This window comes from Mytilus galloprovincialis, chromosome 11 (genome assembly GCF_965363235.1).
Source record: "Mytilus galloprovincialis chromosome 11, xbMytGall1.hap1.1, whole genome shotgun sequence".
NCBI lineage: Eukaryota > Metazoa > Mollusca > Bivalvia > Mytilida > Mytilidae > Mytilus > Mytilus galloprovincialis.
In genome coordinates this window covers 36,933,672-36,961,165 of record NC_134848.1, presented here as the reverse complement: position 1 = coordinate 36,961,165, position 27,494 = coordinate 36,933,672, and the positions used below count along the sequence as shown (strand labels likewise).

The 27,494-nt window shown below is 31.6% G+C and overlaps 1 protein-coding gene and 1 long non-coding RNA gene across 3 annotated transcripts; one reads left to right on the top strand and one right to left on the bottom strand.

The window, feature by feature from the left end:
* Positions 1-5,350: 5,350 nt before the first annotated feature.
* Positions 5,351-8,853, bottom strand: LOC143051122 (uncharacterized). Its single transcript, XR_012970606.1, has 4 exons — positions 8,773-8,853; positions 8,216-8,298; positions 6,145-6,241; positions 5,351-5,626 (listed from the first exon to the last, which is right to left on the bottom strand). It is a non-coding gene; the product is annotated as an uncharacterized LOC143051122 (long non-coding RNA).
* A 3,040-nt stretch (positions 8,854-11,893) lies between these two features.
* LOC143052102 (endoglucanase E-4-like) lies at positions 11,894-26,049 on the top strand. Of its 2 annotated transcripts, none has more exons than XM_076225064.1 (12): positions 11,894-12,004; positions 14,488-14,697; positions 14,983-15,190; positions 15,862-16,032; positions 17,434-17,618; positions 18,069-18,228; positions 18,787-18,898; positions 21,235-21,385; positions 22,374-22,530; positions 23,085-23,250; positions 24,888-25,078; positions 25,972-26,049. In XM_076225064.1, exons 2-12 carry the CDS (start codon positions 14,515-14,517, stop codon positions 26,007-26,009), a joined length of 1,722 nt encoding a protein of 573 aa, XP_076081179.1. In that variant the 5' UTR covers positions 11,894-12,004; positions 14,488-14,514; the 3' UTR covers positions 26,010-26,049. The 2 variants fall into 2 exon arrangements, with proteins under 2 accessions (XP_076081179.1, XP_076081178.1); XM_076225063.1 differs by having other exon boundaries at positions 11,916-12,004; positions 14,505-14,697.
* The last annotated feature ends 1,445 nt before the right edge of the window (positions 26,050-27,494 follow it).

Genomic DNA, 27,494 nt, shown 5'->3' with positions numbered 1-27,494 from the left:
AACCGAACTAATCTTGTGATAGTCAATGGAACACTAAATGCCCAACGCTATAGAGAAGAAATTCTGTCAACGGAAGTGGTTAATTTCATTAACAGATGTGAACCTGGAATAACATTTCAGCATGACAATGCCCGTCCCCACACTGCTCGTGTTTCAAATGCCTACTTGTAGCAACAAAACATCGATGTGTTGCCATGGCCATCGAAATCTCCTGGCATGAATCCCATCGAGCACATATGGGATGAACTGAATCGCATAGTTCGCTCAAGGCAACGCCAACCTGTTACACTGCAAGAATTGTCCCAATCATTACAACAGGAGTGGAACAACATGCCGCAGGCTAAAATTTCCAAAATTGTCTTGTCTATGCGACGTAGGCTTCAAGCAGTAATTAATGCCAATGGTGGACACACGAGATATTGAGTTTTTAAACTGTAAACATCTGATGGAACGTACTGGGATTCGAGATTTTTTATCGCGTCTGTTGTTTTTGAAATTGTGCCAAAACTGTTACTCCGCTGTACTTTATTTTTTTAGTATGCATAATTCATTGTCAGTAATTTATACATTTGATATTATTAATTTTGTTGTAAAACCTTGAAAATTTGATAATAAATAAGTGTATCTTTTCTTTTGTCTCTCAGTATATGTCCAATAAGCTGACATTAACAAACTGAGATGTCGTATGAACACATTATAATCGATCAGCTAGTTATGTTCGAAATTTTAAATATCAGAATAGTTTAGTAAAAGCGTACCATTCAAATTTCAATCCAAAGATGTTGATATTTTTTTTCAATTCAGTGTATTCCACTAACACTAATACTGACTATTTACTAGAACAAACCTCTACAAAACTAGAAAATACTTTGAAATTGCCATAATTATTTCATTTTTCACACTAGAAATATACGTTTAGAAAACAAAACAATATGTTTTAAAATATCAAACTGAAAATCGAAAATTAAATACAGTGTTTATTAACAAATCGTAATCATGTTAACTTTTTTTATATATATAATTTGTTGACACCTAAAAAATCTACAAAGTATTATATCGTTTTCATCATTCATTACAGTAACTTTGATATCTCTGGTTGGTAATGAATATTATCAATCTTGTTTATTTTGTTGAATCGTTTAATAATTTCAAGTACAGGAAGCCAACCTTAAATCGCTCTTGACTATGCTTAAAATAAATCAAGGACCACTTACCATTAGGCTCCTTGGAACATTTCACTTAAATAGACTAGGAAGCTAGATATAAGAAAACACATTAGAAAGATATGTTGGAGATTTTTTTTTATTTGAATGTTGTTGCAGTTCGGCTTTCATCGTTTTTTTTATATGCCTTTGAAATAGGAAGCTGAATTTGTGACAGTCATAAATAACATCATTTGGGGAATCTCCCCACTCCCAAATTTTCTTCTTTAATATATTGCAGCTCATCTTTAAGTTTGACCTTCTAATATATTTCGTTTTAACTAGGAAGCTGAATATGTGAAAGCAGGACCAATCTTTAAAATCTCTACACGAGTGTATGGAGCTCAACGAACTGCATTGCAGAACATGTATCTTGAGATGTAAACTAATCTAATTTCAACCCAAATTTTGTTCACTGAGATATGAAAAAAAATCTAACCCGACAATCGAGTCAATCAATCTTTATTGCCACCTGTAAGAGGAGAGATAACAATTACTAATTTTAAAGCCATTGATTTGACCATGTCGGAAATCAATCCTTGACACCTTCATTCAGGACGAGCTCGCTACAACGATAACACAAATGTTAGGGAATGTTTTTGTTTTAAGAGACAATCATAGCTGGTCTTTTGATTTTTCGTAACACAATTAGATTTTGTGTATAGTAATCTTTTTGATAATTGTTTCTTTTGAAATGTTGAAGTATTCCTACATAGAATAAATATCGTTAATTATCTGAATTAGGAAATCATGCTTTTTAAGAAATTTTTAAGTGTAATAAACGTGGCTTTAAAGACACCCAATCCTCTCACTTGTATAACAGTCGCGTAAAATAATATAATATTGATCACAATATGTGGACAAACAGATGTGACAGGTGAAATGTCAAAATTGGGGTTCATCGGTCAATATTGTGTAATAAACTTAATCACTATGCAGTTTATTAAAACTATTACAGATACTTTTCGATTAACTCTACAAATTACAAAATAGATTTACCACAAATCGTAACTTAGTTTTCTTTTTTTTTCTTTTCTTGTAATCATCATCTTAATTATTTTATCTAAACTATTATTTTAAAATAACTATCAAATATTACAAGTTATTTCAATAAATAAAAACATGCCGACACTTCACAAGCTACTTGAATGTCTACTTTAATTTCTGTTTTGGTTAAATGATTCTTCTTCGATAAAATAATATAAAACGAGGATTTATATAGTGCCCCTTTAAGTTTACATTGTTTTGGTTTATGAATGTTATTCAGGAATGTTACGTACAATTCTTGAAATGTATTTTACAGTAAAATGTATTTCAAAAAATACAAACAGTGATCAAGCTAAATTATGCTGTTCATATGGAGCCAAAGCTCAATATTAAAGGCCGTACTTTGATGGTTTACTTTTAACAAATTGCGACTTTGATGGAGCGTTGTCTCATTAGAATTCATACCACATCTTTGTATATCTATATGACATTGCAGATAATAAAATCAAATGTTTGGTTTGATTTTTAAAATTGAATCAATGCCAAGTTTGTCATTCAGACAACATACACTTGGTCAAACATCATGATCTATTTGCGATGTTTCAATGATCTATTATTATATTGTTTTTGCGAACACAATAGTATTTAAAAATAAATACAATATACCCATAGATTGTAAACCTACTATATAAGAGAGTTTCGAAAAAAAGACATAAAGGAAACGGAAACTGTGATATTAGATTTTAATTATCATTTTATTCAGGTTTAAAACCAACCTAAAATATATACTAAATAATATAAAGTCTACTGTAATGATTATTATTTTTTTGCATCTATCAAAACAAAAACAAAAATTAAGAGATCATTGTTTTATCTTACACGAGCGTCCACTAACAATTTATTGTTGAAACACTATATCCAGTTATACTTTATCAACCAAAGAACATATAGAAAACAACTCTCATATTCCTGACTTTGTAGCATTGATTTCCGAGTGAAGCGGTGGGTTAAACCTGGTTTGATAGATAGCTTAACCTCTCGCTTGTATACTAGTTGTTCATAAATCAGCTACACTTACAACACTCGATTAGTTATATAATAGTTGCTATATCAAGTATTCTGATTTGCTCAAGACTTTAAGAGGTAAATATTTCATAGATACCTGTCTATCATGTATGAAAAATATTGCTCTATTGATATCCGTTTTGTTGAGTTATTTTAATGTTACCACGATAGTTTACCTGGGGGTACCTACAATGTATCATTAATAAAAAAGGATAAATCAAAATAACTGTCCTTATGTTGATTCACGTTGTACATACTAAATTATAAACAAATAAATCTACAAAAGAACCAAAATTTCGATAAGCGGTCTTTTCTATCACATATATCAATTATTTTTCAAATGCTCGATACTATTATTGGACGAATCGATGCTTATTGTTTGCCGTCCCAACAACTTGGAACCTGCATGTCTTATGAAATTAAATGTTAGTCAACTCTTTACCATATTGTTTGTTCCATTTGGATACCGACAAAAAATACTGGAAGTAATCAATGTAGGCACTTGACTAACCCAAAGCAAATGTCGAGTTTGTAAAAGGCTTTGACCCAGGACAATTTTAATGGAAAATCATGATTCTTTTGGCACCACTTAAGTCTAATGTAAAGCGCGAAATCTTGTCATAATTATCGATTTTAATGGCATTAAAGGGTATGCTTAAATTATTTTAAGTTATTTTAGCAAAACTTTAAATGATTTAAGCATATCTCAAAAACTGTTCAACTTTTGCAGAAATCATTTTACTAATAATTGAACTTAAAAAATCGATGGTTTTAGTTACCGTCCCCTGCATCTCCTGTGTTATCATAGTCTATCCATTGTTATTTTTCATTCTTGGTTTCAAAATCAAGTGTTAATGTGTATTCATAAATTACAGTATAATAACTTTTTGCACTTGACTAAACTATAGCATATTCCAGACGGTTTCTAATAACCACTGTAGCGAATTTGATAATAGTCGATTTACAGAAAACGAAAGAGAACAGATAAACAACACTATAAGCTAACGTGCAACAGAGTCAACATTAAAGATGTACATCTCTAACTAGCCAAACATTTCTAGAATTTTTTTTTCTTAACCTAATTTTTGTTTTTTTAATGACTGTAAAAAAATAATTTGATGAAGAAAAAATCCTATGGTGGTGCACTTCTTTTTTTGCTGCTGCCCTTTGAAAATACCAATTGTTAATGATTTTCCCACTTGTCATCAATTTTAACCTATTTTTAGGCTATTATCATGAAAAAAATCATACTTCCACAATTAAACTTTTTTTCATACTTTAGATAAAGATGAAGTGGACCAATCTGAATAAATTTAACTTTAAGTTAAAAAAAAAAAACTAAAGATAGGTGTTAATATAAGAAAGTTTTATCATATTTTGATACTGTTTTGTGTTAAATTTACCATGCTGTCAATTTTGTCAATTTGTGATTTTTCTCAGTTTTAGGGACAACTAAATTATTAATTTAAATAAAATATTCAACTTTTTTTGTTAATATAAAAGATTGAAAAAATGCATATCTAAGAAATTTTAAAAGATAATAATTACATGGGATGTACATGAATATTGTAAAATCATTTTTTGTATCCCTCACCCATTTTCTCAAAGTTTTGGCTAAAAAGACTGACTTGAATGATCGTAGAATTTAAAACTGGATTACTAAAAAAATGTTCATTGTAAATACACAATTTTTCACAGAGTTATGTTTGATTATAATACTTTCAAAATTCATGGATACTTGCCACTTGTATCACATGTTTTGGAAATAATTCCAAAACGATATTTCAACGAGACTGAAACGTAAAAAGAATTCATCCTTAAATTTAAGATTTAGGATTTCAAACCCACATGTCAGGTCCGTTGTTTCTAGTTATTTAAATATATATCGTTGTTTTTACTTTTCTCCTTCCTCTAAATTTTGATACGTGTTTCCCCTTTCGTACATCAGTTGTTTTCTTACTACAACAAACAATTTGAACATAAATTAGTGTGGAATAAAACCATTTAAAAAGTGAATTTATCAAAACTTATTCATTACATCCATAATGAGTTTTCCCACTAATTTCAATATCAGAATAATGATGAAGATTTAAAAATTGGTTCAATACAGATATCCTTTATTAAAAATTATCTTTTTTTAAGTCAAAATGTGTTTTCAGCAGTACAAATGAATTCATGCTGATCATGACAAGGGTAATCATGCCATTTAAAGCCATCGTGTCCTCCAAGAGCTAAACAATTTTCTACATGTTGGCCATCCGGTTGATTATTGCCCCAGTCAGAAAAGTCAAATACTTCTTTGCTATCATTCCATTCCCATGTTCCCTCGTTTGCAACGTCAGTGGCTCCGACAAAATAAGCACGTGACTTTGCTAAAAATAAACAAGAAGAAGTATAAACTCGTATTTTTCAAACCAATCCAACGACACTTGACTTACGATACATGACCTTGACTTTGAGATGTAGAACAGCGATTAAAGGGCTGTTCATTTTGCTTTTTGTTTGTTTCTGTGCATTTACTGAGTTTGTGCAATGGATGGATACCCAATATCCATTGTTTTTTCTATTATGAACGCAAGTTCTGCTTTCATGAAAATATCAAAAGTTGGTAAATTATTTCAAATGTGAGTCACACATTAACCTTAGCTTGTATCCAAACCTGACCACAATCACAACATGTTTAGCAGCTTTAAGATGAAAGAATGTAACGTGTAAGCATGTTTACTTGTTAAAGGGTATGGACGTTTTGTCTTTTTAAGGTAATGATTTGTTTTCCATTTGAATATAATATAGCATGTTGCAATAGTAACATCTAGAAAAGGTTAACGTAATGCAATTGCATCGATAACTTAAATATAGGACACAGTGAAAAAAGAATAAGCTAACTTACCAACCGCGCCAAGTGAAACCAAATGATCTTTTACAAATGTGTTTGTATCAGAGTCTAGTATTTCCAACAGTCTTCCATGGAAAGCCCTGCATCGAAACTACAAATTTTATAACACGGAGTTGAAAATTTTTTCAATACATGTTACTTGCAAATTGTACCCCTTATTTTGGCATTTGTCTGTAAAACTGTTCGTACATTTTGTCAAGATAACAAAATTATAAACAACTGCCATACAAGTGAGAAGTTTAACTAGCTATAACACAATGCTTATCCACCATTTGTTTACATACAAAAAAATGCCTGTCCCAAGTCAGATACATGACAATTAATATCATTTCTTTTGATGTGATTTAGGCAACAACCATTTTCTTATCTGGGGTGGGGGGGGGGGGGGAGAGGCCTGGGATTTTTATTATGTTCATAAATTTTTTTTTCAGAACCTTCCACCGATAAATTTTTTTTTTCTTATGAGAAGGAAAGCAAATTTTTTTTTCCTATAATGTGGAACAGAAATACATTTTTTTTTCTCAAAACCATAACATTTACATAAAATTCATTTTAATTTTTTAATTGATGTAAAGTGTAAAGTGCATGGCTCTGTCTATATCCTGGCATTGGCTGTTGTCTCTGTTGTTTTTTTAGCCCACTTTCTACATTAGGATATTCTCTGAGTCCGTCATACAGGTACCACAGACCTTGAATTTTAATACTGCAATTGAAGTGGCCACCATTGCCATATATGTAATGGCAAAGAGTGAGTAGCTCCAAATTATAAACATCCACTGTTTCCAACTATGATAATTGACATTCCATTGAAAAAAGAGGTATACAGAATGATACAGAATGATACAAAGGAAACTACTACCGGTATACAAGTCTGTGTCATACACAATCAGGGCTACTTTAAAAGACTGCTTTAATATGATACCATATCTATCCCTGTTATAAAATGACCATTTCATGTTTATAATAGTTACAGTGTAAAGTATGTCTTAATGTAGTAGCATACATGCGGGAGATTTGGAGTGCTTTTAAATATTTCTGGATCAAACACTATTACAGGAAAATACAAAAAGTAATAAGGTATAAATATAAATCTTAGCTTAATCTGTAGACTGGACAGATGTTTATAATCTGCTGTTTCACTGTCTCAACTGTTATTTTCACTATTCTCAAATTCAGCAGTGCAAAATTTTTTTTCAAGCAGGTGACAGCATAATTTTTTTTTCAGCTACAGTGCAAAACATAATTTTTTTTTCGTTCAGCTAGGCCATCAAAATATTTTTTTCAAAAAAATCCCAGGCCCCCCCCCCCCCCCCCCCCCAGATAAGAAAATGGTTGTTGCCTTAGCTTTTGATTTATGCATTCACTTAAGGGCTCGTGGTTTTGAATTTTCTATGGAGTTCGTTTTTGTTTTGCAACAAAACAGAAAATACGTTTTAAATGAAGATAATCTTGCTTCTTAGGGAGTAATTAGGAAGGACTTTTTTATATCTATAAAATATGTAAACAGATTTTCATTATTTTTAATTCATATTATAATTTGTATGCTGTTTTTGCTCTTTTGTTTCCAGCTTAGAACTAGAACATTAAGATGTTTTCATCAAATTGAAGAAATAACCTCTCGTTATATATCATCTTTATGAAAGCGATGGTCGACCTCGCGTGAATTTTTTTATACGAGTAACTAATGGTTTGCAGTTCGAATTAAGAATTTGCTGCACTCGAACAGCCAACAAGGGTAGAAAACACGTAAAAGACCCTCTTTGACTGTTTTTCGCTAAAAAGGGTCCAAATTGTACAACATATATATATATTATTATCATACCAATGCATTAAAAGTTGTCCTCCAGAGTTAATTGAAAGTTAATATTTAGCGTGCAAGAGACACACAGACAGAAAGTTTGCAAAAGGCTTTACATGAATTTATATTTAGAGAGTAATTACATATAGCTTCTGTTTTATTCCAACATGCCCAACACCCAATACAAGTTTTCATGCACCAGCAGAAGTGGTAACTTGAAATGCAAAAACCGTTAAATTAAAAAAAAAAAAAAAAAAAAAAAAGAACCTCAGCCTGTATCCAATCTTCCTTTATGTCAGAGAACATAAAACAAGTATTCCTCCATACCGTCCATCCAGCATGACATTTTCCTACAAGTAAGCAAATCAACTTGTTATATAATAAACTTCAGTCTATAAAAAGACATGATTTATTCATCTGGTATTCCTGCATAATATTGCTGCAAATCAATTAATCTGTTCCGATATTGACTTGTAAAATGTGGCTATAACTCAAAAATAGTGAAAAGACTCACATGTTCATTGTTTCTAAGGCTTTTACAGATAGACTGTATATGCCAAGACAAAATATTGTTCTGCTTTTTTTCTTTAATTTATTTCAGAACTTCATATTTTACAGTTTGTTTATAAAAACAAATACCATTACTTTTTTCATCGAATTTCACAATAATGTCAACCACGTTTATGGCAATAGCAATAAGACAGGTCAAACACGACCTTTACGGAATTCATACTTGTCTATCATAAAAGAAAATCTGCTATCTTCAGAATGCATGGTTGTCACAAGTTATATCGTAAAACATCAAATTGAATTAAAATGAATACCTTGAACTACAGGAATAATGGACAGAAGAACCAGACAATATACAGACGAACTATTCACCATGATGTTTATAAACGGTATACAGAGATAAGATAAAATTTCAAGAGGTCATTTCCTCACCAATATTTCTTAATTCAAACGTACCTCAATAACCTAACGTATGTTCTTCGTATTGTTTCAAATTGTACAATGCACTATCCCTGATCAAAGATATTTAAGCTTTATTGCTTTAAAAACGTTATTTTTGTAATTAATATAACCATTTCCCTTTTTAAACATTTTATCATAGTGAAAAAAAGGAAAACATACATAAATCGGTCTCTATCTATTTGAATTTTGTCTTACAAATTGCCAGTAAGGATCTATATGGGTGAAGTTTATGGGACTGTGTCAAATGTTTGGACTCTTTGTGTTTTTTTTTCTTTCAGTATAGTGTAAAATATTTTGATTTGGAATACCATTTTTTTCTTTTTTTGTTTCAGATCAATTGATGGAAAATGTGTAACTATAAATTAATGAAAGGTTTACCAGTAGGTCTACATCTGCTCTTAGCAATACAGTAATCATTCTCATCAGGATCCTTTAAGTGTTCATATTGTATGAATTTATTTGTTTCAAATAGAGAAATACTTTTCATGAGTAAAGTTTTATACAGTACAGTACCATACACAACATTTCACATAACATTTCTCTGCATATAAAAGAAAACAACCATCACAGTTAACCAATCAAATGTTCACGTCTGTTTCACCTGTGTACAATGTTTATTAACCATATAACTTCAAGTTATCAAAGAGGGACGAAAGATACCAAAGGGACAGTCAAACTCATAAATCTAAAATAAACTGACAACGCCATGGCTAAAAATGAAAAAGACAAATAGACAAACAATAGTACACATGCCACAACATAGAAAACTAAAGAATAAACAACAAACAAAATATTCCTTAGAAACCAAAAAATAATGGTGGTTTGAAACACTCAAAATATGTATTTCGATCCAGAATTTGTTTACTGCAATGAAATGTAGGATTATTTTCCTACAACTGTCAAATTTAAGGGATTATGTATGTTCTACCCTTTTTTGTATGCCATCGGATGTGATGTACTATGATTTTATGGTACGCCTCCATAAGTGGGGGGACTGATAATGGCATGGCTAAAAACAAAAACAAAAAAACAACAAAAAGCAGCACACACGATACAACATAAAACTTATCACTGAGCAATATGTGTCATTCTGTTTTTGTTCCATACCTCATGACTACAACACATCGTATATTTACATTAAAATAGGAATAAGAAGGAACCATGATTGTGATACTACAATCAAACAACTGTTTTAATGTGATCATTATATAAGGTGAATAACTGAAGTGATCAAGTCGATTTGGCTTTACTCATAATGTGATCATCAAATATTTCGCCAACGACGTGAATTATTTATAACAACAAGTAAACAACCACACTTTCGCTTAAACACACATTCACATCACGCTCTCTTTACGACAGTCTTCATTATTTAATAAATAATTTATATGAAATGTGTATTGACCAAACAACATCTACACGTGCACTTTTCCAATCGTATTTTTTAATGTTCTCGCATGATTGCTTTCGGCTAACTGAATATATTATCCATTATTCATATATAACAAGAAGCAATTGAGTTCAAAAGGACAAAGCTACATATATACACACCAAATAAAACGGAAACCTCATGAGTTCAAGAGCAGATTAGAATAGGTAAATAACGTTTGTATAATATATTATTCTTTTTACTTTCACACACATCTTTTTCAAGCCTTATCCCCTTAGTACCTATGGTCATTTTTTAATGATAAAAGAGTAAATACGCCAATTGTGTCATGGATTAAAATCCTAGTGAAATGAACCATTAAGGTCTTTGAAGGAAGACAAATGTCCTATGTTATATGCCTTGAGACGATTGACATTGGACGGAATATTGGTCATGACTGCGTTCAAAATATGAATCATTGATAAGCATTGTTATGTTATGATATATAACTCATTGTGTAGTATATCCTGTGACAGGTAAGTTCGTGGTTCAACGTTTAGACGCAGAAACTTTACTGGTCAGCACCACTAGGGATTAAAGTATGAAGTGGCTGAAAAAACTTAATTGCAAAAAAGGGAAATCAATTAATTGTCTCTCCTAAAAAAATGAACGATTGTTACAACTGATCATGTAAAACATTTAAGCCAACGTTATGATAGTATATAATTTTACAAAAAAAATCTATTATATTACTGTAATTATTATCCGAATACGAATATCTGCAGATAACAATTTTAGTTATCATTGTGTGATCATACCACACTTTAACAATCATGAACACAATATCCTTTCCCTCATACAAACATTTACATCTTACACTTTACACGACAATCTTTATTATTAAATAGAAAACTTTCTCTAAATGTGAATAAACTCATCATAGATACTAGGCGCGATTTTCGTCTTTAAAAGACTCATCAGTGACGGTCGAATCCAAAAATAATTAAAAGGCAAAATAAAGTACGAAGTTGAAGAGCATTGAGGACCAAAACTCTTAAAAGTACAGCTTAGGTTATCTATTCCTGTGGTAGAAAAGCCTTGGTATTTCAAAAAATCAAAAGTTTTGTAAATAGTTAATTTGTCTATATGACCATATAAATGATAATTCATGTCAGCACAGGAGTGCTGACCTCTGGGCTGGTGGTACCCTCGGAGAATTAAAACTTCACCAGGAGTGGCATCGACCTAGAGGTTGTGAATGAACTAATCATAGATACCAGGATTACATTTTGTATTTACGCTAGAAGCGCGTTTCGTCTACAAAAGCTCATCAGTGACGCTCGAGTCCAAAAAAAAAATGTTTTTGATCTAACAAAATGCATATACCAATCATAATTTTCAATGTTTTCTCCTGAATTACGTTGAGCTTACTGAAATGCTTTAATGATTTCGATATAACAGTTAAAAAAAGCATTGTATTTCACAACTCAATCCTTACTGGACATGTATACACCCAATAAACTGAAAAATACATTTACATATGAGTTTCACAGCTTTTAATTATCATACGACTTGCGTCGTATATCAGACTTAGAACTTAAACATAACATAGGCCATAATATATTGATTTTGATCTCCGTTCAAAAATAAGAATCATTGATAAGGTATTGGTATAGCATGCTATCTTATTCAGTGTGTGGCATATCCTATGACAGGTAAGATCTTTGTTCAAAGTTTATGCTCCGTAGATGACCTTAAAATACCTCTACGATACTAGCGTATGAAGTGGTAGAAAATAATGTTTGACATAACAGGAAAATAATTTTCCTCTTCAGAAAGTAAATTGTATAATGAGCATAATTTGTAATTAAAGAATGTATCTCGTTGACCCTCCATATCTATATTGACTTATCGTCTTTCTGTTTGGTCATTTTACGGTGTAATCGTGTAAGGCTTAATCATTTATCATTTTCGGCGTTTTCTACCCACATCATGTGTGGTTGTAACTCCAAAGAGGTTTTTTTCGATTATAAAGGGATATAGTTTATTATTCCCCAATAAGCGGCGTTTGCGCTGAGGTTAGGGTTAATCAAAGATAATGGATAAATACATCGGCGGGATCAAACTTTAGAAAGTGTTTATGTTTTATTCAGGCTAATTTTTTTCACCGATACATTTCTTATAAGCAACGGTCATGCGGTTCTCGGACCGTTCGTGGCGTCTTTCCACTAGATTCGTTGGGTGTGTACTAATTGATTTATTCCCGTCTTGGAGATCATGATGTATGTGTAAGCCCTCACATGCTACCCAACCCCCACATTTAATCCTTGTTACAACTGATCATGTGAAACATTTCAATAGGGTAAACCAACGATGTGATAGTATATGATTTACTAAAATCAATTACATTCAAATGTGATTATTGTCTAATACGAGAAAAAATACTGAAGATAGCAATTTGATTCATCAGTATGTGATCATGCACATTTTATCAAGAACATGATTAATGTACAACACTCATTAAAACAGCCACCTTTTCCTCACACAACCATTCACATCATGCACTATTCACGACAATCTTCGTTGTGAAATATAACACTTTACATTCAATGTGTTTTGACCTACATGTAGGATTGATACATAAATATGCACTTTACCAATTATAATTTTCAACATTCTCTCTAAATTGCTTACCGAATATCTAAAATTATTTAGATATCACAGTTGAAATTATGATTACATTTCACGTCCCCATGCAAACGGGACATAGCTTCATATATATACACCCAATAAAGCAAAAAACTTCATTTACTTCGGAGTCCATTAGCCTTTTAGAATCATATTTGAATCACTAATGTATCGTATACCAGGCTTTTCATTTTGACATTTTTTTTAATTCCCCTTAGTGTCTTCATTAATATTATTCTTCATTAATAGAAGAAATTGTTCACTAAAATTTATTAATAAATAAAGGCAAAAGTAGTATACCGCTGTTCACAACTCATAAATCGATAGAGAAAAAACTAATCCGGGTTACAAACTAAAACTGAGGGAAACGTATCAAATATAAGAGAACTACGACACAGCAGAGACACAACACCGAAACGTAACACACACAGAAACGAACTATTATGTAACAATGGCAATTTTCCTGACTTGGTACAGGAAAGACGTGTTTCCTCGGGTTTATTCTCTAAGACTATTGACATTGGACGGAATATTGGTCATTACTTAAGTTCAAAATATAGATCATTGATAAGGTATTGGTATATCATGCTATCTTAGTTAGTGTCTGTAATATATATATTCTATGACAGGTAAGATCTTTGTTCAACGTTAAGGCGCCGATGATTTTACTATTCCAAACATCTAGGAATTTCAAGTGTGAAGTGGTTAAAAAACATTTAGTCAAAAAGAGGGAAAATAACTAATTTCCTCTCAAAAAATAAATTGCATTTTTTTTTAGTGAACACAATGTTTCACAAAAGTAATATTTCCCTTACTCTGACAATTCGTACCAATCATTGAAGTTAAATTAGTTGCAAATGGTTTTTCAGTTTTTTCTAACGTTGTGGCAAATCATGATGTTCTCTTAAAGCATCTGGTCGGTCATTTCTGTTTATCTTCGTTGTTTCGTAAGAAATAACGCTGTTCACTTTCTTGTTAGCCATGGTTCGCGTTTCTATGCAAGTGCCTTTTGTAGACAGCTATCAGGTTTGAGTTTTCCAGACTGTCAAAGACCGTTAAGTGGCCTATACTTGCGTCCAACCATTGTATTTGAAATTTGTATTTATTCTTTTGGCTCCAATAACACTTCTTATTTATAAGTAATGTTCCATGCAACAAATGCAAAAAGACTGAAAGGTATGTGTAGTTGTATTTTTGTTAAATTTTGAAGCTAGGGTTATACGGATAAAATAACTGTTAGTCAATCGATACTTATAAAATATTCAAGACTAGCTAGTTTATAAAGTCATGTAGCTCTGAAAATTTTCTTCTATATAACTTCTAAAACTCAAATATAATATATTTATACAAAGAGTTAAGTATTATTCAATGTATCACTGTGTGAATTGGTACTGAAAGAAAATAAAAAATACAAAAGTTATCAATCATTAATATGAGTAACTCATATATATTGAGTGAAATGGAAAATGTTCTCCATTTAGGGTATTTAAAAGTATGCTGTATGTTTTAGGAGTTTTCTAATTTTAGAAAAAATAAGATGCTGATTCGCTGGTTTTGTCTTCTGTCTATCATAGTTGGTGTACTTGATGCAACTCCTATGGTTCAAGTGACAGATAAAGGCAACGGACTATTCAAGGGTCACTTCATATTCAACCTAACTGAAGATTTAGTCGGATGGAAAATGCAGATAGACTTTTCCAAAGCAGTTACGGGACTCACGGTAAGTTAACATCTAGATGTATCTTGTTGTTCCTAAGTTGTTGTAAAATGGACATTTTTGTTTGTCTTTCACTGGTAAATGAGATTAATGTTAAGGTGTGAAAAGTCTGATCAATAAATTCAGATATGTTGATTTTTTCAGTTAATTTTCAATGAGGAAATTTTTGTAATGTTGAGACAGTTCTCTCACAGTCAATTCAGTTCTGTTCAGTAGTATTTTTTAGACAATTCAGTATTTCTAATTAAACACAGACTTATTAAATTTGTTATATTTTGTCTTTTTTAGTCTTCAGTCGGCCTGGAATTTGTAAAAGATTCGAGCAATGAAACAGTTCATTATATTGTTAACAAAGATCACACTGGCATTCAGACGACTAAACACCAGTTTGATATTATGGTAGAAGGAAAAACAAAGGACGGAAGTGTTCCATCTGCGCAAGCAATTTTGCAAAACATGGGGCACGACACTTACAATGTACCAACACCACCAAATAGTACGTTATTATCAAAGATCAATGATACCATATTGTGAATATTAAGAAAAAATTTCAGGGTTTCAAAAATCTGTTGATTTTTATGAGCATAATGAATGGATGTGAACAAGTAATATAGCAAATAGATTAACTTTGAATTTTCGTCAAATGTCAATAGAGTTACCAGTTTTTCAATAATATGGAACTTTGTGTGTTAAATCATTGACACAAATAAGTATACAAAATACATAATATACTACGAGGAACATATCTAAACTATAAGCAAATTATAGAACTTTTATGTTAAGTTATTTCAGATGACGTTATGATCCTTTTTTAATGCCTTTTAATTGTCTATCCTATATCCTATCTTAATTCCTCTTTAATGGATCATACGTCAGATTATCGATTTATTTGCCTATTTGCATTGCAGAAATTGTATTTTGATGACAAATTTTTCAATACACATAAACATTTCTAAACGATTAAAATGCAACTTTCAAATTCATAAGTTTTATAAAAAAAAATGTTCGCATATATCTGAATTCTAAACCGCAATTGTCCTGAATATGCCGAGAGTGCTCTGTCTGTAATTTTGTATTCTAGATTTTTCATCAACTTTTCAGGCATTAATCCTGCACAAAGAAAGATAGAAATATGTTATCATTATTTACTTTTTAATTTATTTGCAGACGATGGTACAAAATACAATTACGATGAAGTCCTAATGAAATCTATTATGTTCTATCGTGCGCAACGGTCCGGCAAACTACCTGCTAATAATAAAATACCGTGGAGAGGAGACTCAGCACTGAATGACAGGGGACAAAACGGAGAGGATTTAACAGGCGGATGGTATGATGGTAGGTTCATTTCCAGAATCATGTTTTTTGTGAAAATAAATGATTAAGACAAAAATAGGGTTAGCACATGGATTTACTATTGTCTGTTTTACACCCATGTGTGAGTCTTCTTAGTTTGTAATTTGGTACGCGAGACGTGTTTTCGTCTTCTTTGTTTCAATGCTCGAAACAAACCGTTGAAAAATTCAATAGCAAAGGTTAGCGGAAGACAAGTGAATCAAACAGTTATCTGGAAATGATATTCATAACTACATGTGTCTGTTTTAAAACGGATACTTTCTATCAAAAAGCAATGACGTTTGTTTTTAAGATGTAACACATAGTTTTTTTTGGCGTCCGTAGATAAGCTCTGTTCGTTTTTGTTGGACAAAACTACAATAAAATGCAAAATGTCAATATTTCCTTTGGTTCATGTTTTACATTTTTACTAAGGCTTGGATAACTTGTAAATTAGATAGCCATTTTCAGAACCAGACTGATGCAGATTTTTGCAACACTAATTAAAGGAGTAGGCCCAGTGAGACCCGTTTTTGGCCCCAAAATACAGCAAAGTTTTATAAAATCGTCAACATGTAAACATTTTGCTATTTATTGGAAAGTAGAAAACTTCTGTTATATATATGTATGGACTTTTTTGACAATACAATGCACATTTATCGTGTACTAGCATCCTAAAGTCATACTAAATTACTGAAATCTTCAAATTTTAGCATGTTGGTTAATTTTTAGACTGTTTCCGTCTGAAATCGAAGCGGCCGCATTTGTGTTCATTCTTTATGTGTAAATGTTTATTGTATTTGATGATTATACATAACATATATAAAGATTGAGAATGTACACGGATGCGGCCACTTTCATTTTTGTCAAAAACCATCTGAATAGTGACAATTTATGGCATATTTGATAGATTTTTCATATTAAAGCTTGAATTTGGGCGTCTTTTATGACTACATCGATTCAAATCTTTTACATACACTATACGATTAGACTGAAGTAGACACTTTAGTGTTTGCAAAGTGTCCAAAATCTTTCATCTGATGAACCGTAACGTTGAGGCCATTACCAGACCTACTCCTTTCGACTAAAATGCAAGTTATCCTAAGTTAACGAGAGTTGGAATCACGAAAATAAACGAAACCACAGTATTTTGTTTTTAGATATACGATAATTGTCTTTTAATCGTTGTTCGAATCTATCTAGGCATTATCATTTTTTTTTTAACCATTGTGATATCATGCATTTCCAACTGCTCGAGAACTTTATAGCTTGTCGATATCATAAAACATAAGACATGGAATAGTACTTTCAACTACAGAAAAATAGAAACGCATTTCATGAAAGATGAACTATATTTTAGTTGGACCATTATCATTAATGTGATATGTTTTCTTGTATTTGTAGCTGGTGATCATGTAAAATTTGGATTTCCACAAGCCAGTGCTGTTACTTTACTGACCTGGGGTCTCCTACAATACAAAGACGCATACAAAGCAAGCGGACAATTGGATGACATGTATGACTGTATTCGTTGGCCACTAGAATGGTTACTCAAATGTCATACAGGACCAAATGAACTTTATATTCAGGTACAGCCTAATGTTATCATTGATATTAAAATAAATGAAGATTTTTTTATAACTGATCAATTTTTATCTTCAATTATAGTAGAAATAACAAGTAATTATTTGTTAAAAGACACATGCTTGAAGATAGATAAAATTGACTCTCCTTTCTCATGAAGGGAGAGATGCAAATGTACACGACGTACGGATTTGAATCAATCAATGGTGAATATACTGTAAAAACACTAGTCAATTACTATTTACAATCCACATGTTCCTTAGTTTATGATATTTAATGTCAGATAGGTTAAGAAAAAAGTATGAAATGTCTAAGCCCATTTAATAATTGAAATCATTGTATATGCAGTAGGACTCCAGTCACGCATTTTACATTAACATTGCTTCAAATGAAATAAAGAATGAGCTGATCTAATTCACGGTCTTGTAATAATAAATATTGTATTCTATATAAAGGTAGGAGATGGCAATCTAGATCACAATTTCTGGGGAAGACCAGAAGACATGACAATGGCGAGACCATCATTTAAAGTGACATCTGATAAACCAGGAAGTGACGTAGCTGGGGAATACGCAGCCGCAATGGCTGTTGCATCAATGGTGTTTAAAGATAAAGGTTAATAATAGTGATTTAATGAACAATGAATTTTCCTCGGATCTCAGTATTTTTGTTATTTTACTTTTTACAAAATATATATCCTATACAAGTTTTTACCATTTCAAAAAAAAAAAAAAAATTGATCCTGTTGATATGATACAATTTTGCATGACTCAACCCTTTCTCTTAATGTGTGTTATAGCTCTGGCTTCATTTCTGGATTCAAGAGAACATCGATGAACATGTAAGGATAAGTCTCTATGAAAAAAGATCACATAGGCATATGAAAGTAGAATGAAACTTAGATAGGTGACCGTCCCATTGAGGTATACTCTGTATCTCTTTTTTGTTAAATGTCATCTGATAGTCAATATGGTAACTAACATGGAATACGACCAATATATAATATTATCATGTTTGCCCGTGTACTTAACATAAGATATTATATTATTTCACTACGAATTCTTGTTGTCTACCCAAATAATGCAAGTGTAAACGTAAAGGGTTTTGCTTATATATTAAATTGTAATATTGCATATAGATTCACTGGCATGAATTATATGTTCATGTTTTCAGATCCAGCGTTTTCTGCCAAGCTTTTAAATCATTCCAAGCAGATCTACACTTTTGGAAAGACTTATCCAGGAATATACAGTCAAAGTGTAAAGGAAGCTGGCCCCTTCTACGGGTATGATATTTAAACCAAATTAATATCTTAAGAATGTGTATGATGTCTACTCAAATCTTGTAGGTTTGTCTAAGTATTTCCGTACGTGTTTCCAAATTTGTGAGATGTAGAAAATCATTACAAATGTCTTAATATGTTCTTATTTAAATGAGATTATGTTTTCTACTTATTTTGCAGCTGGTTTTCTCAACAAAATGAACCTCAAATCCTATATGAAACTTCAAATTGTCACCCATAGTAAAGTGCTGGAAAATTTACTTCATCGACATCTCATTCCCCAAATTTCTATTTAAACTGGAATTATTGTTTACTACTTTGCTTATGTTTGGGTCCGAGTGTCAGCAGTCATAGCATGTGTATTGTGATTCTTGATATGTATTTGCTAGTGATTTTGTGTCCAAATAGTTCATTCTTTTATACGCATGTTTTAATTGGTTCTATTTGTGATAATTGTTTGATATTATCCCACTCGAGTCTAATTGATTAATCTTGCATACTTTATAAATCAAACACAAAATGAAAAACAGATTTTTTCTACTTGAAATTAGATCTTTGTCTTCAACAAATGCTGAAAAATTGGAATGTGAATCGGCGGTGTCGTAAAGTATAACACAATGCAAACATATCTCCAGGTGCACAAAGGCAACAATTCGTGACAGCGTTTACGCATATTGTGAGATGTAGAAAACACAACGTGTTACGTGTTACGGTACTTATCTATCCCAAATTCATGTATTTAGTTTGATGTTATATTTGTAATTTTCATCGGATTTTGTCAAATTGGTTGACGTCTTTTCTATTAAATTCATGTGTTATGGTAAAGAAAATTAATCACCGCCTTCATTTATTAGTTTTGATTTTGTTCAAGGTAATCTGTACGATTTTTATGTTTGAAGTTAGATTCAAAACAAACCGGACATATATATAACATAGTTAATTGCTATTAATTAGTATTGCAATGTGCATTGTGTTTAGATGTAACATCAGTATTTAGTTCTATTATAATCTTTATTCAATCCTATTTCTATCTTATTTTTTAGAAATAATTTTTCAAATATGACGTCATATTTGTGCTGTTTCAGAAATTCAAATGTCTGCATGACGTAATATTGTACCTTTTCAACACTTCGTATGTGACGTCATGGTTATGACTTTTTCGGTTCAGGCCTGGTTTGTCACTGAGTCGGATGTGTCTATTTTCTGTGTTGGTCTTCAATACATTACGTATTATGGTTTTGTTTTCTGTAATTAGTTAACGTCAGTTTGATCATGTAACTCTTTTATATTCATTTGATAAAATTTACTGTTTGCAATAGCATAAATTGTTCTATATTATAAGGATGTTCTTATCACAAGCAAAAAAACCTAGCCGTATTTGCACAATCTATTTCAACTTTTGATCCTCAGAGCTGTACAACTTTGTCCCACTTTTTTTTACTTTCGAACTTTTATATCTGGGCGTCACTGGTATGTCTTGTTTGGACGAGGCGCGTTTTTGACGTAATGAATTTTAAACCTGATGCCTTTTGTTATCTATTATTCATGTGTTTCTATGCCTAATACGTTCTGCTATTTATTTGTATTGTAGTCCTGTATTATTATGTTGTCATTTTAATGTTATATTTAACAATGCCATCAAAGTGCGAGGTTTGGCATGCCACAAAACCAGGTTCAACCCACCATTTTTTTTCTTTAAAAATGTCCTGTACCAAGTCAGGAAAATGGCCATTTTTATATCATAGTTCGTTTCTGTGTGTGTAACATTTTTACGTTGTGTCGTTTGTTTTCTCCTATTTTTGAGTGTGAATTCACATTACTATAAGATGTGTCACGGTACTTTTCTATCCCAAATTCATGTATTTGGTTTTGATGTTATATTGGTTATTCTCATCGGATGTTGTCTAATGCTTAGTCCGTTGCTGTGTGTGTTACATTTTAATGTTGTGTCGTTGTTCTCCTCTAATATTTAATGCGTTTCCTTCAGTTTTAGTTTGTTACCCCGATTTTGTTTTTTGTCCATAGATTTAAGAATTTTGAACAGCAGTATACTACTGTTGCCTTTATTGACAATAAATAAAATTTGCATAGACATAACATTGTTTTTGTGAAAGACGTTATAATAAGACTTAATGTGGATTACATCTTTTTCAATATAATGAAATTGAATGTGGTGGTCATATATTGGAGAGGTTTAGCTAGCTATAAAACCTGGTTTTATCAACCAGGTCAGTTGCTGTCCATTCGCTTGATGTGTTTGAGTTTTGATTTTACAATTTGATTAGGAACTTTCCATTTTGAATTTACTTCGGAACTCAGTATGTTATTTTTTTTTACAGATCAGATGAATATAAAGATGAAATGGCAGTTGGAGCAGCCATGTTATACTTAGCAACAAATAACACTCAATACTTGACCGATGCCGAAACTTATCATCAACACGGAAATCAGTGGGGCCAATCATGGGGAAGCAAGTTTACTGCCTCAATGGTAGGTATAGAATTATTCGAAAAACTAAGGATTTTCTTATCCCAGGAATAGATTACCTTAGCCGTATTCGGCACAACGTTTTTGAATTTTGGGTCCTCAATGCTCTTCAACTTTTTACTTGTTTGGCTTTATAAATATTTTGATATGAGTGTCACTGGTGAGTCTTATGTAAATGAAACGCGCGTCTGGCGTATTAAATTATAATCCTGGTACCTTTGATAACTACTATACTCAGAAACGAGTTGTAATGGAAAACAAATATGTTTTTGTTTCTACTCGTTTCATTAGATACAGAACACTACATAAACTTTAATCTTCAAATGAATTAGCTGGCCGTTTTAATCACATACTTAATTATTGAAAAATCAAGCTTGTCAATGATCTTTGTAACAGGTATATATTCATAAACCCATCATAGATTGCATGAATAAATTTTGTATTTACGCCTGAGTTTCTTCTACAAAAGACTTATCAATGACGATCGAATCCAAAGTTAAAAAGGCAAAATAAAGTACGAAGTTGAAAAGCATAGAGGACCAAAATTCCTAAAAGTTTGCCAAATACAGCTAAGATTATATATTCCGGAGGTAGAAAAGTCTGAGTATTTTAAAAAATCAAAAGTTTAATAGTTAATTTGTAAGTAAATATTAATGAAATGTGTCCAGTCATTTTCAAGGCGTCCTTGCAAGTAATGACAATATGTCTAAACTTCATAAATAATTTTTCATCGGTCACATCTCTACAGAGAAAGATTAAGTAATTCGTTTAAAAGCAATTATCGTTTCAATCACATATTAAAAGTAGTGATAAAATAAGCTTTTCAATGATTTGAGTTGTTTAAACTACAATATATCCATTTCTTTCTGAAATTTTGTGTTCAAATTTCTTTAAATTAATATATTTTTGTCGACAGGTAAAAGTAAACAGTTAACCCAAAACATTTGTCTTAACAAGGCTACTATACCATTATTCGATTTTCCTTTGTAAGGTTTTGCTATACCAGATTACCAAGAAAGATGTTTACAAACAAGACATTGAAACTACATTCACTAATTGGTTACCTGGGGCGACAGGTCCCAATGCAGTTCCCTACACACCAAAAGGCCTGGCATTCCGAACTAAATGGGGTTCTCTAAGACATACTGGTAATGTTTGAGTAGACATATTTTTTTTCCTTACATATATAGTAAATATTTATTTATAGGCTTATAATAGACAATGATTATAAATTTACAGAGATAACTTTGGTCTTCAACTTCGTGCTTTATTTGGCCTTTTTAACTTTTTTGGATTCAAGCGTCACTGATGAGTCTTTTGTAGACGACACGCGCGCCTGGCATTTATACTAAATTTAGTCCTGGTATCTATGATGAGATAATTTAATGTAAAACGTAGGTCTAAATGCTTTGTTTTTTCACGTTCGTACATATTTTGCTTTCATATTTTTTTTGTTTAGACTTTCTGATGAAAGTAAACAAAAAAATGCGTTTGGACGCAGTTGATTTAAAACGTGTTTTCTTTATTTAATATGGAATGGCGTAAGTATTTAAACAAATATTTAAATGTATAGATACATGTACTCCAGGGGACATACTAAAAAAAGTGTATTGCCGAATTAAAGTACATCAGTTTGGTTTTATTTTTTAGATTCACAGGCTTTTATGTTCAAAAACTAAACTAACTTTTATTTTCTTCGTAGCAAATAATGCTTTTATGGCACTTCTTGCGGCTGAAGCTGGAATAAACCCCACAAAATATCGAAACTGGGCTAAAAGTCAAATAGGTTATATCCTAGGTGATACTGGAAGGAGTTATGTTGTAGGGTTTGGTGTTAACCCTCCATCACATGAACATCATAGAGCAGCGTGAGTTTATATTTTATTCTTCCTAATTCAATGGTTAAATTTAGCAGTAAGACAGGTTAAAAGATTGACGATACCAGGGGGACAGTCAAACTCTTAAATCAAAAATAAACTGACAACGCCATGGATAAAAATGACAAGGACAAACAGATAAATACTAGTACACATGACAAAAAATGTACAACAAAAGAATAAACATCAAGAACCACATCAAAAACTAGGGTTGATCTCAGGTGATCCCGAAGGGTAAGCAGATTCTGCTCCACATGTGGCACCCGTCGTGTTGCTTAAGATATTAATAGAGAGGGACGAAAGATACCAAAGGGACAGTCAAACTATTAAATAAAAAAAAAACTGACAACGCCATGGCTAAAAATGACAAAGACAAACAGATAAATACTAGTACACATGACACAACATGTACAACTAAAGAACAAATAACAAGAACCACATCAAAAACTAGGGTTGATCGCAGGTGCTCCCGAAGGGTAAGCAGATTCTGCTCCACATGTGGCACCCGTCTTGTTGCTTAAGAGAGTAACGTGTGTATAATTAAGGAATGACTGTAATATTTTTTCTGTCTATAAAGTAATAACATAGAAAATTTGGTGCACACTGAATAACGCGCGTAGTGGGTTATTCAACAGTGTGCACCACAATTTTTATGTTATTTCGAATAGACAGAAAAAAATATTACAGTCATTTCTTCTAATTTAATTCTAAATTCCATTTTAAACCATAGAAAACCATGAAAAAACGTTGATGACTTCACGGTCACATGACTAAATTATGTCTGGGTTCATAACAAAATAACGTCAGCCAATCAGAAGATGCGTTACATCCAAAATTAAATTATAGTTCAATAGAGGTGAATGATATCTGAGGGATATTCAAACTCATTAGCAAAGTAAAAATAAACTGACAATGGACAAAAAACCTAACATAGAAAACTGAGACTGAGCAGCTCGAACACCACAAAATATTAGGTGCTCTGGTAGGGAAGTATATCCTGCAACACACGTGGCACCCAATTCAAGCAAGGAAGTAAGCTTTGTAAGATTCTGTAATGATTGAAAATTTATATGGTAGTACCAAATACTTTGCTGAACATGTCGTTTTAGGGGAGAAAAAGAGGACTTTAATAACGGATGAACGGATGAAAGAAGCAGTATTTATTTAAAGTTATTTCAATATGGAGTCAAACGATTAAAAAAAAGTAAAATAACAAAATTATCTAACTCAGAAAAAAATTTCCAAACGGAAAGTCTGTGATTAAATGACAAAACCGAAAGTTCAAACACATCAAACGAATAGATAACAACTTTCATATAACTGACATGGCACAGGCATTTTCTTATGCAGAAAATGGGGGATAAAATCTGGTTTGATAGCTAATTCAACCTCTCACTTGTATGACAGTCACCTCAAATTCCATAATATTGACAACGATGTGTGAACAATTATGCTTCAGTGTACACTTCTGTACCAACTAAAATGCCTACATGTATCAAGCACAATACATATGAGTTAAAGCAAATTATAAAACTGAATAATTCAGAAAATATGCGTGTAACTTTTTACACTAATATCATAAAATACTGATTTTTTAACAGCTCAAAACAAAATGTATTTTTTTCTAGCTCGTGTCCGCTTATTCCAGCCTCATGTTCACATGATTTTTATGAAATGAAGTATTCGAATCCACACGTCTTGTATGGGGCAATAGTTGGAGGTCCGGGACCAAATGACGAATACGATGACGTACGTTCGGACTATGTTCGGAACGAAGTTGCTGTTGATTATAATGCTGGTTTTCAGGGCGCCGTTGCAGGTAATCATAATAATTCTAAACTTATAGCATGGTTTTAAGCATTTGTATTTCTACAAGAATGAGCAAAACAAGAAACAAGTAGACTAACAAAAATATCAACTAAAGAAGTCTAAGACACACCACAAAGACACATCTACGAATAATAATTATTGTACAAAATCAATCGTGTAGTGCCAGTTTATACAAACACCTTAAAATCAACCTTTACTTATTAGTAAACAAATTATGACAACTATTACTTATCAAGACATTAATTTGATATGATTTGATTTATTTCAATGTTCAACAACACTTTTAAGCGCATTTTTCCGGCTATTTCATAAGCCGAAGTGACCGACAAAAACCACATACCTCCGATCAATAGCTATCAAAGGTACCAGGATTATAATTTAGTACGCCAGACGCACGTTTCATCTACATAAATTTAGATTGGAGTCGAATGCACCCACAGGAGTTGGGTTCAAAATCACAATCCCGGTGTTAATATGCTAGTGATTAAAGTAGTAGAACTACTTAGACCCTAAGCCATCGAGATCCCTTGGGACGGTAACATCACATAATTTTTTAACCACCAACATAATTTTAAAAAAAATTTTGAATGTCGATTAAACGCGCACCTGCTTTACAACATACGTTAACAGGTTAAAATTGTAAATATCTATCTCCATTATCTCATTCTATTGTACTTTTTTCAAATACTTTTTTTTTACTTTTCATTTTTTCAACAATTTAAAAAAAGTTTGATCTGAATATGCAGATAAGATAACATGTTAATCCAGTTTTAACTAAAAAAAACACACAAATAAAAATCACATGATGAAGTATTGTTAATACAACTTTTTGGGACATTTTTTTTTAATTAAAAGATGTTAAAATAATTCATTCTTTTACAGGTCTGAAGTCACTCCACCTTAGAAACATTCTAGATTGAACATTGCACTGTATTGCAAATAAAGAAAACATATCGTCCTTTAGTTGTATTGTTTAACCTGATATAACTAAACTCATAGTAATAGTAGCACACATAAATAAAATCTAGAGGTTAATATGAATTATATAATGATAAACAACAAAAAATCAAGCTCAGCGTACGTTTATAAACGAAAAAATCAGTATTATTAATGTTTATTACTTATAAATATAGAACAGTGTATTTAATTCAATTTTAGTTCACAAACAAAACTCTTAGATCTTTCGTTTGAATGTTTTTCACCTACAAAAAAAAAAAATCGTTTAGACTTAGTTTGTGAAAGGGTGATCGAAATGTAGGTATATGCATTTTGTATATCGCTTTATGTTTGAGTAGAACACACAGATCTGTAAAATCGGTATTTGATTCATCATAGCTTATATGAAATTTAAGTCTGCTATTCTAGACGTCATTAAAATATGTAAAATAAATCATACAAAGTTTATATGTCAGACCTAAAGCTAATAAATGAAGATACGGTTTCATGAAATTGTCTTTTTCTTTAATACTATATATTACTTAATATATTGTGTGTATACATAAACATGTAAGTAGATAGATATCAGAATGCTAGTATGTGGAAGGAGTGTCAATGAGACAACTCTCCATCCAAGTCACATTGTGTAAAAGTGAACCATTATAGGTCTAAGCACGGTCTTCAACACTGAGCATTGGTTCACTCCGAAAAGCCCAACAATAACGAGTGTAAAACTGAACAAACGGAAAACTTAACGGTCTGATCTATATAAAAAACGAACATGAACTACTGAAAATCAAGTTACTGACATAGGACAAGTGAAAACAAATGCATGAACTATTTGTCACTGATAGTAAAAAAGATAAAAATCAATCAAACAAAATGTAGCTATTTCAAATGTTTGTGAATAAACTCATCATAGAAACCAGGATTATAAATTTATATATACATCAGACGCTCGAATCAATACAAATACGAAGTTAAAGAGCATTGAGGTCCGCAAATTCCTTAAAGTTTTGCCAAATACAGCTTAGGTAATCTATTCCTGAGATAGAAAATTCGTAGTATTTCAAAAATTCAAAGTTTTATTAACAGTTAATTTAAATTAATGAACATATCAATGATAACGCAAGTCAACATAGAAGTGCTGACTATTGGAACCATCAATTAAAGCTTTCTGCTTTCCTGAAGATTTAACGGTATTAAAATATATAGTCATCTAGTGGTCTTCTTCAAATTGTCAGTAAACCCCTTGTCTGTGTAGATAACCTATAATGCTAAACAAAATGTGGACATGTGCGATAAAATCTGATGCATATGGACGTTTAATTCGTTATTTTTACCGTAAGCATGTTTGAGTGGCTCTTAAATATGATCAACTGTATATATGATCATTTTTTAACAATAAAAACAACACAAATAAGGAAAACAAATCACAATTTTTTTTACAGTTATTTAATTTTAAAAGA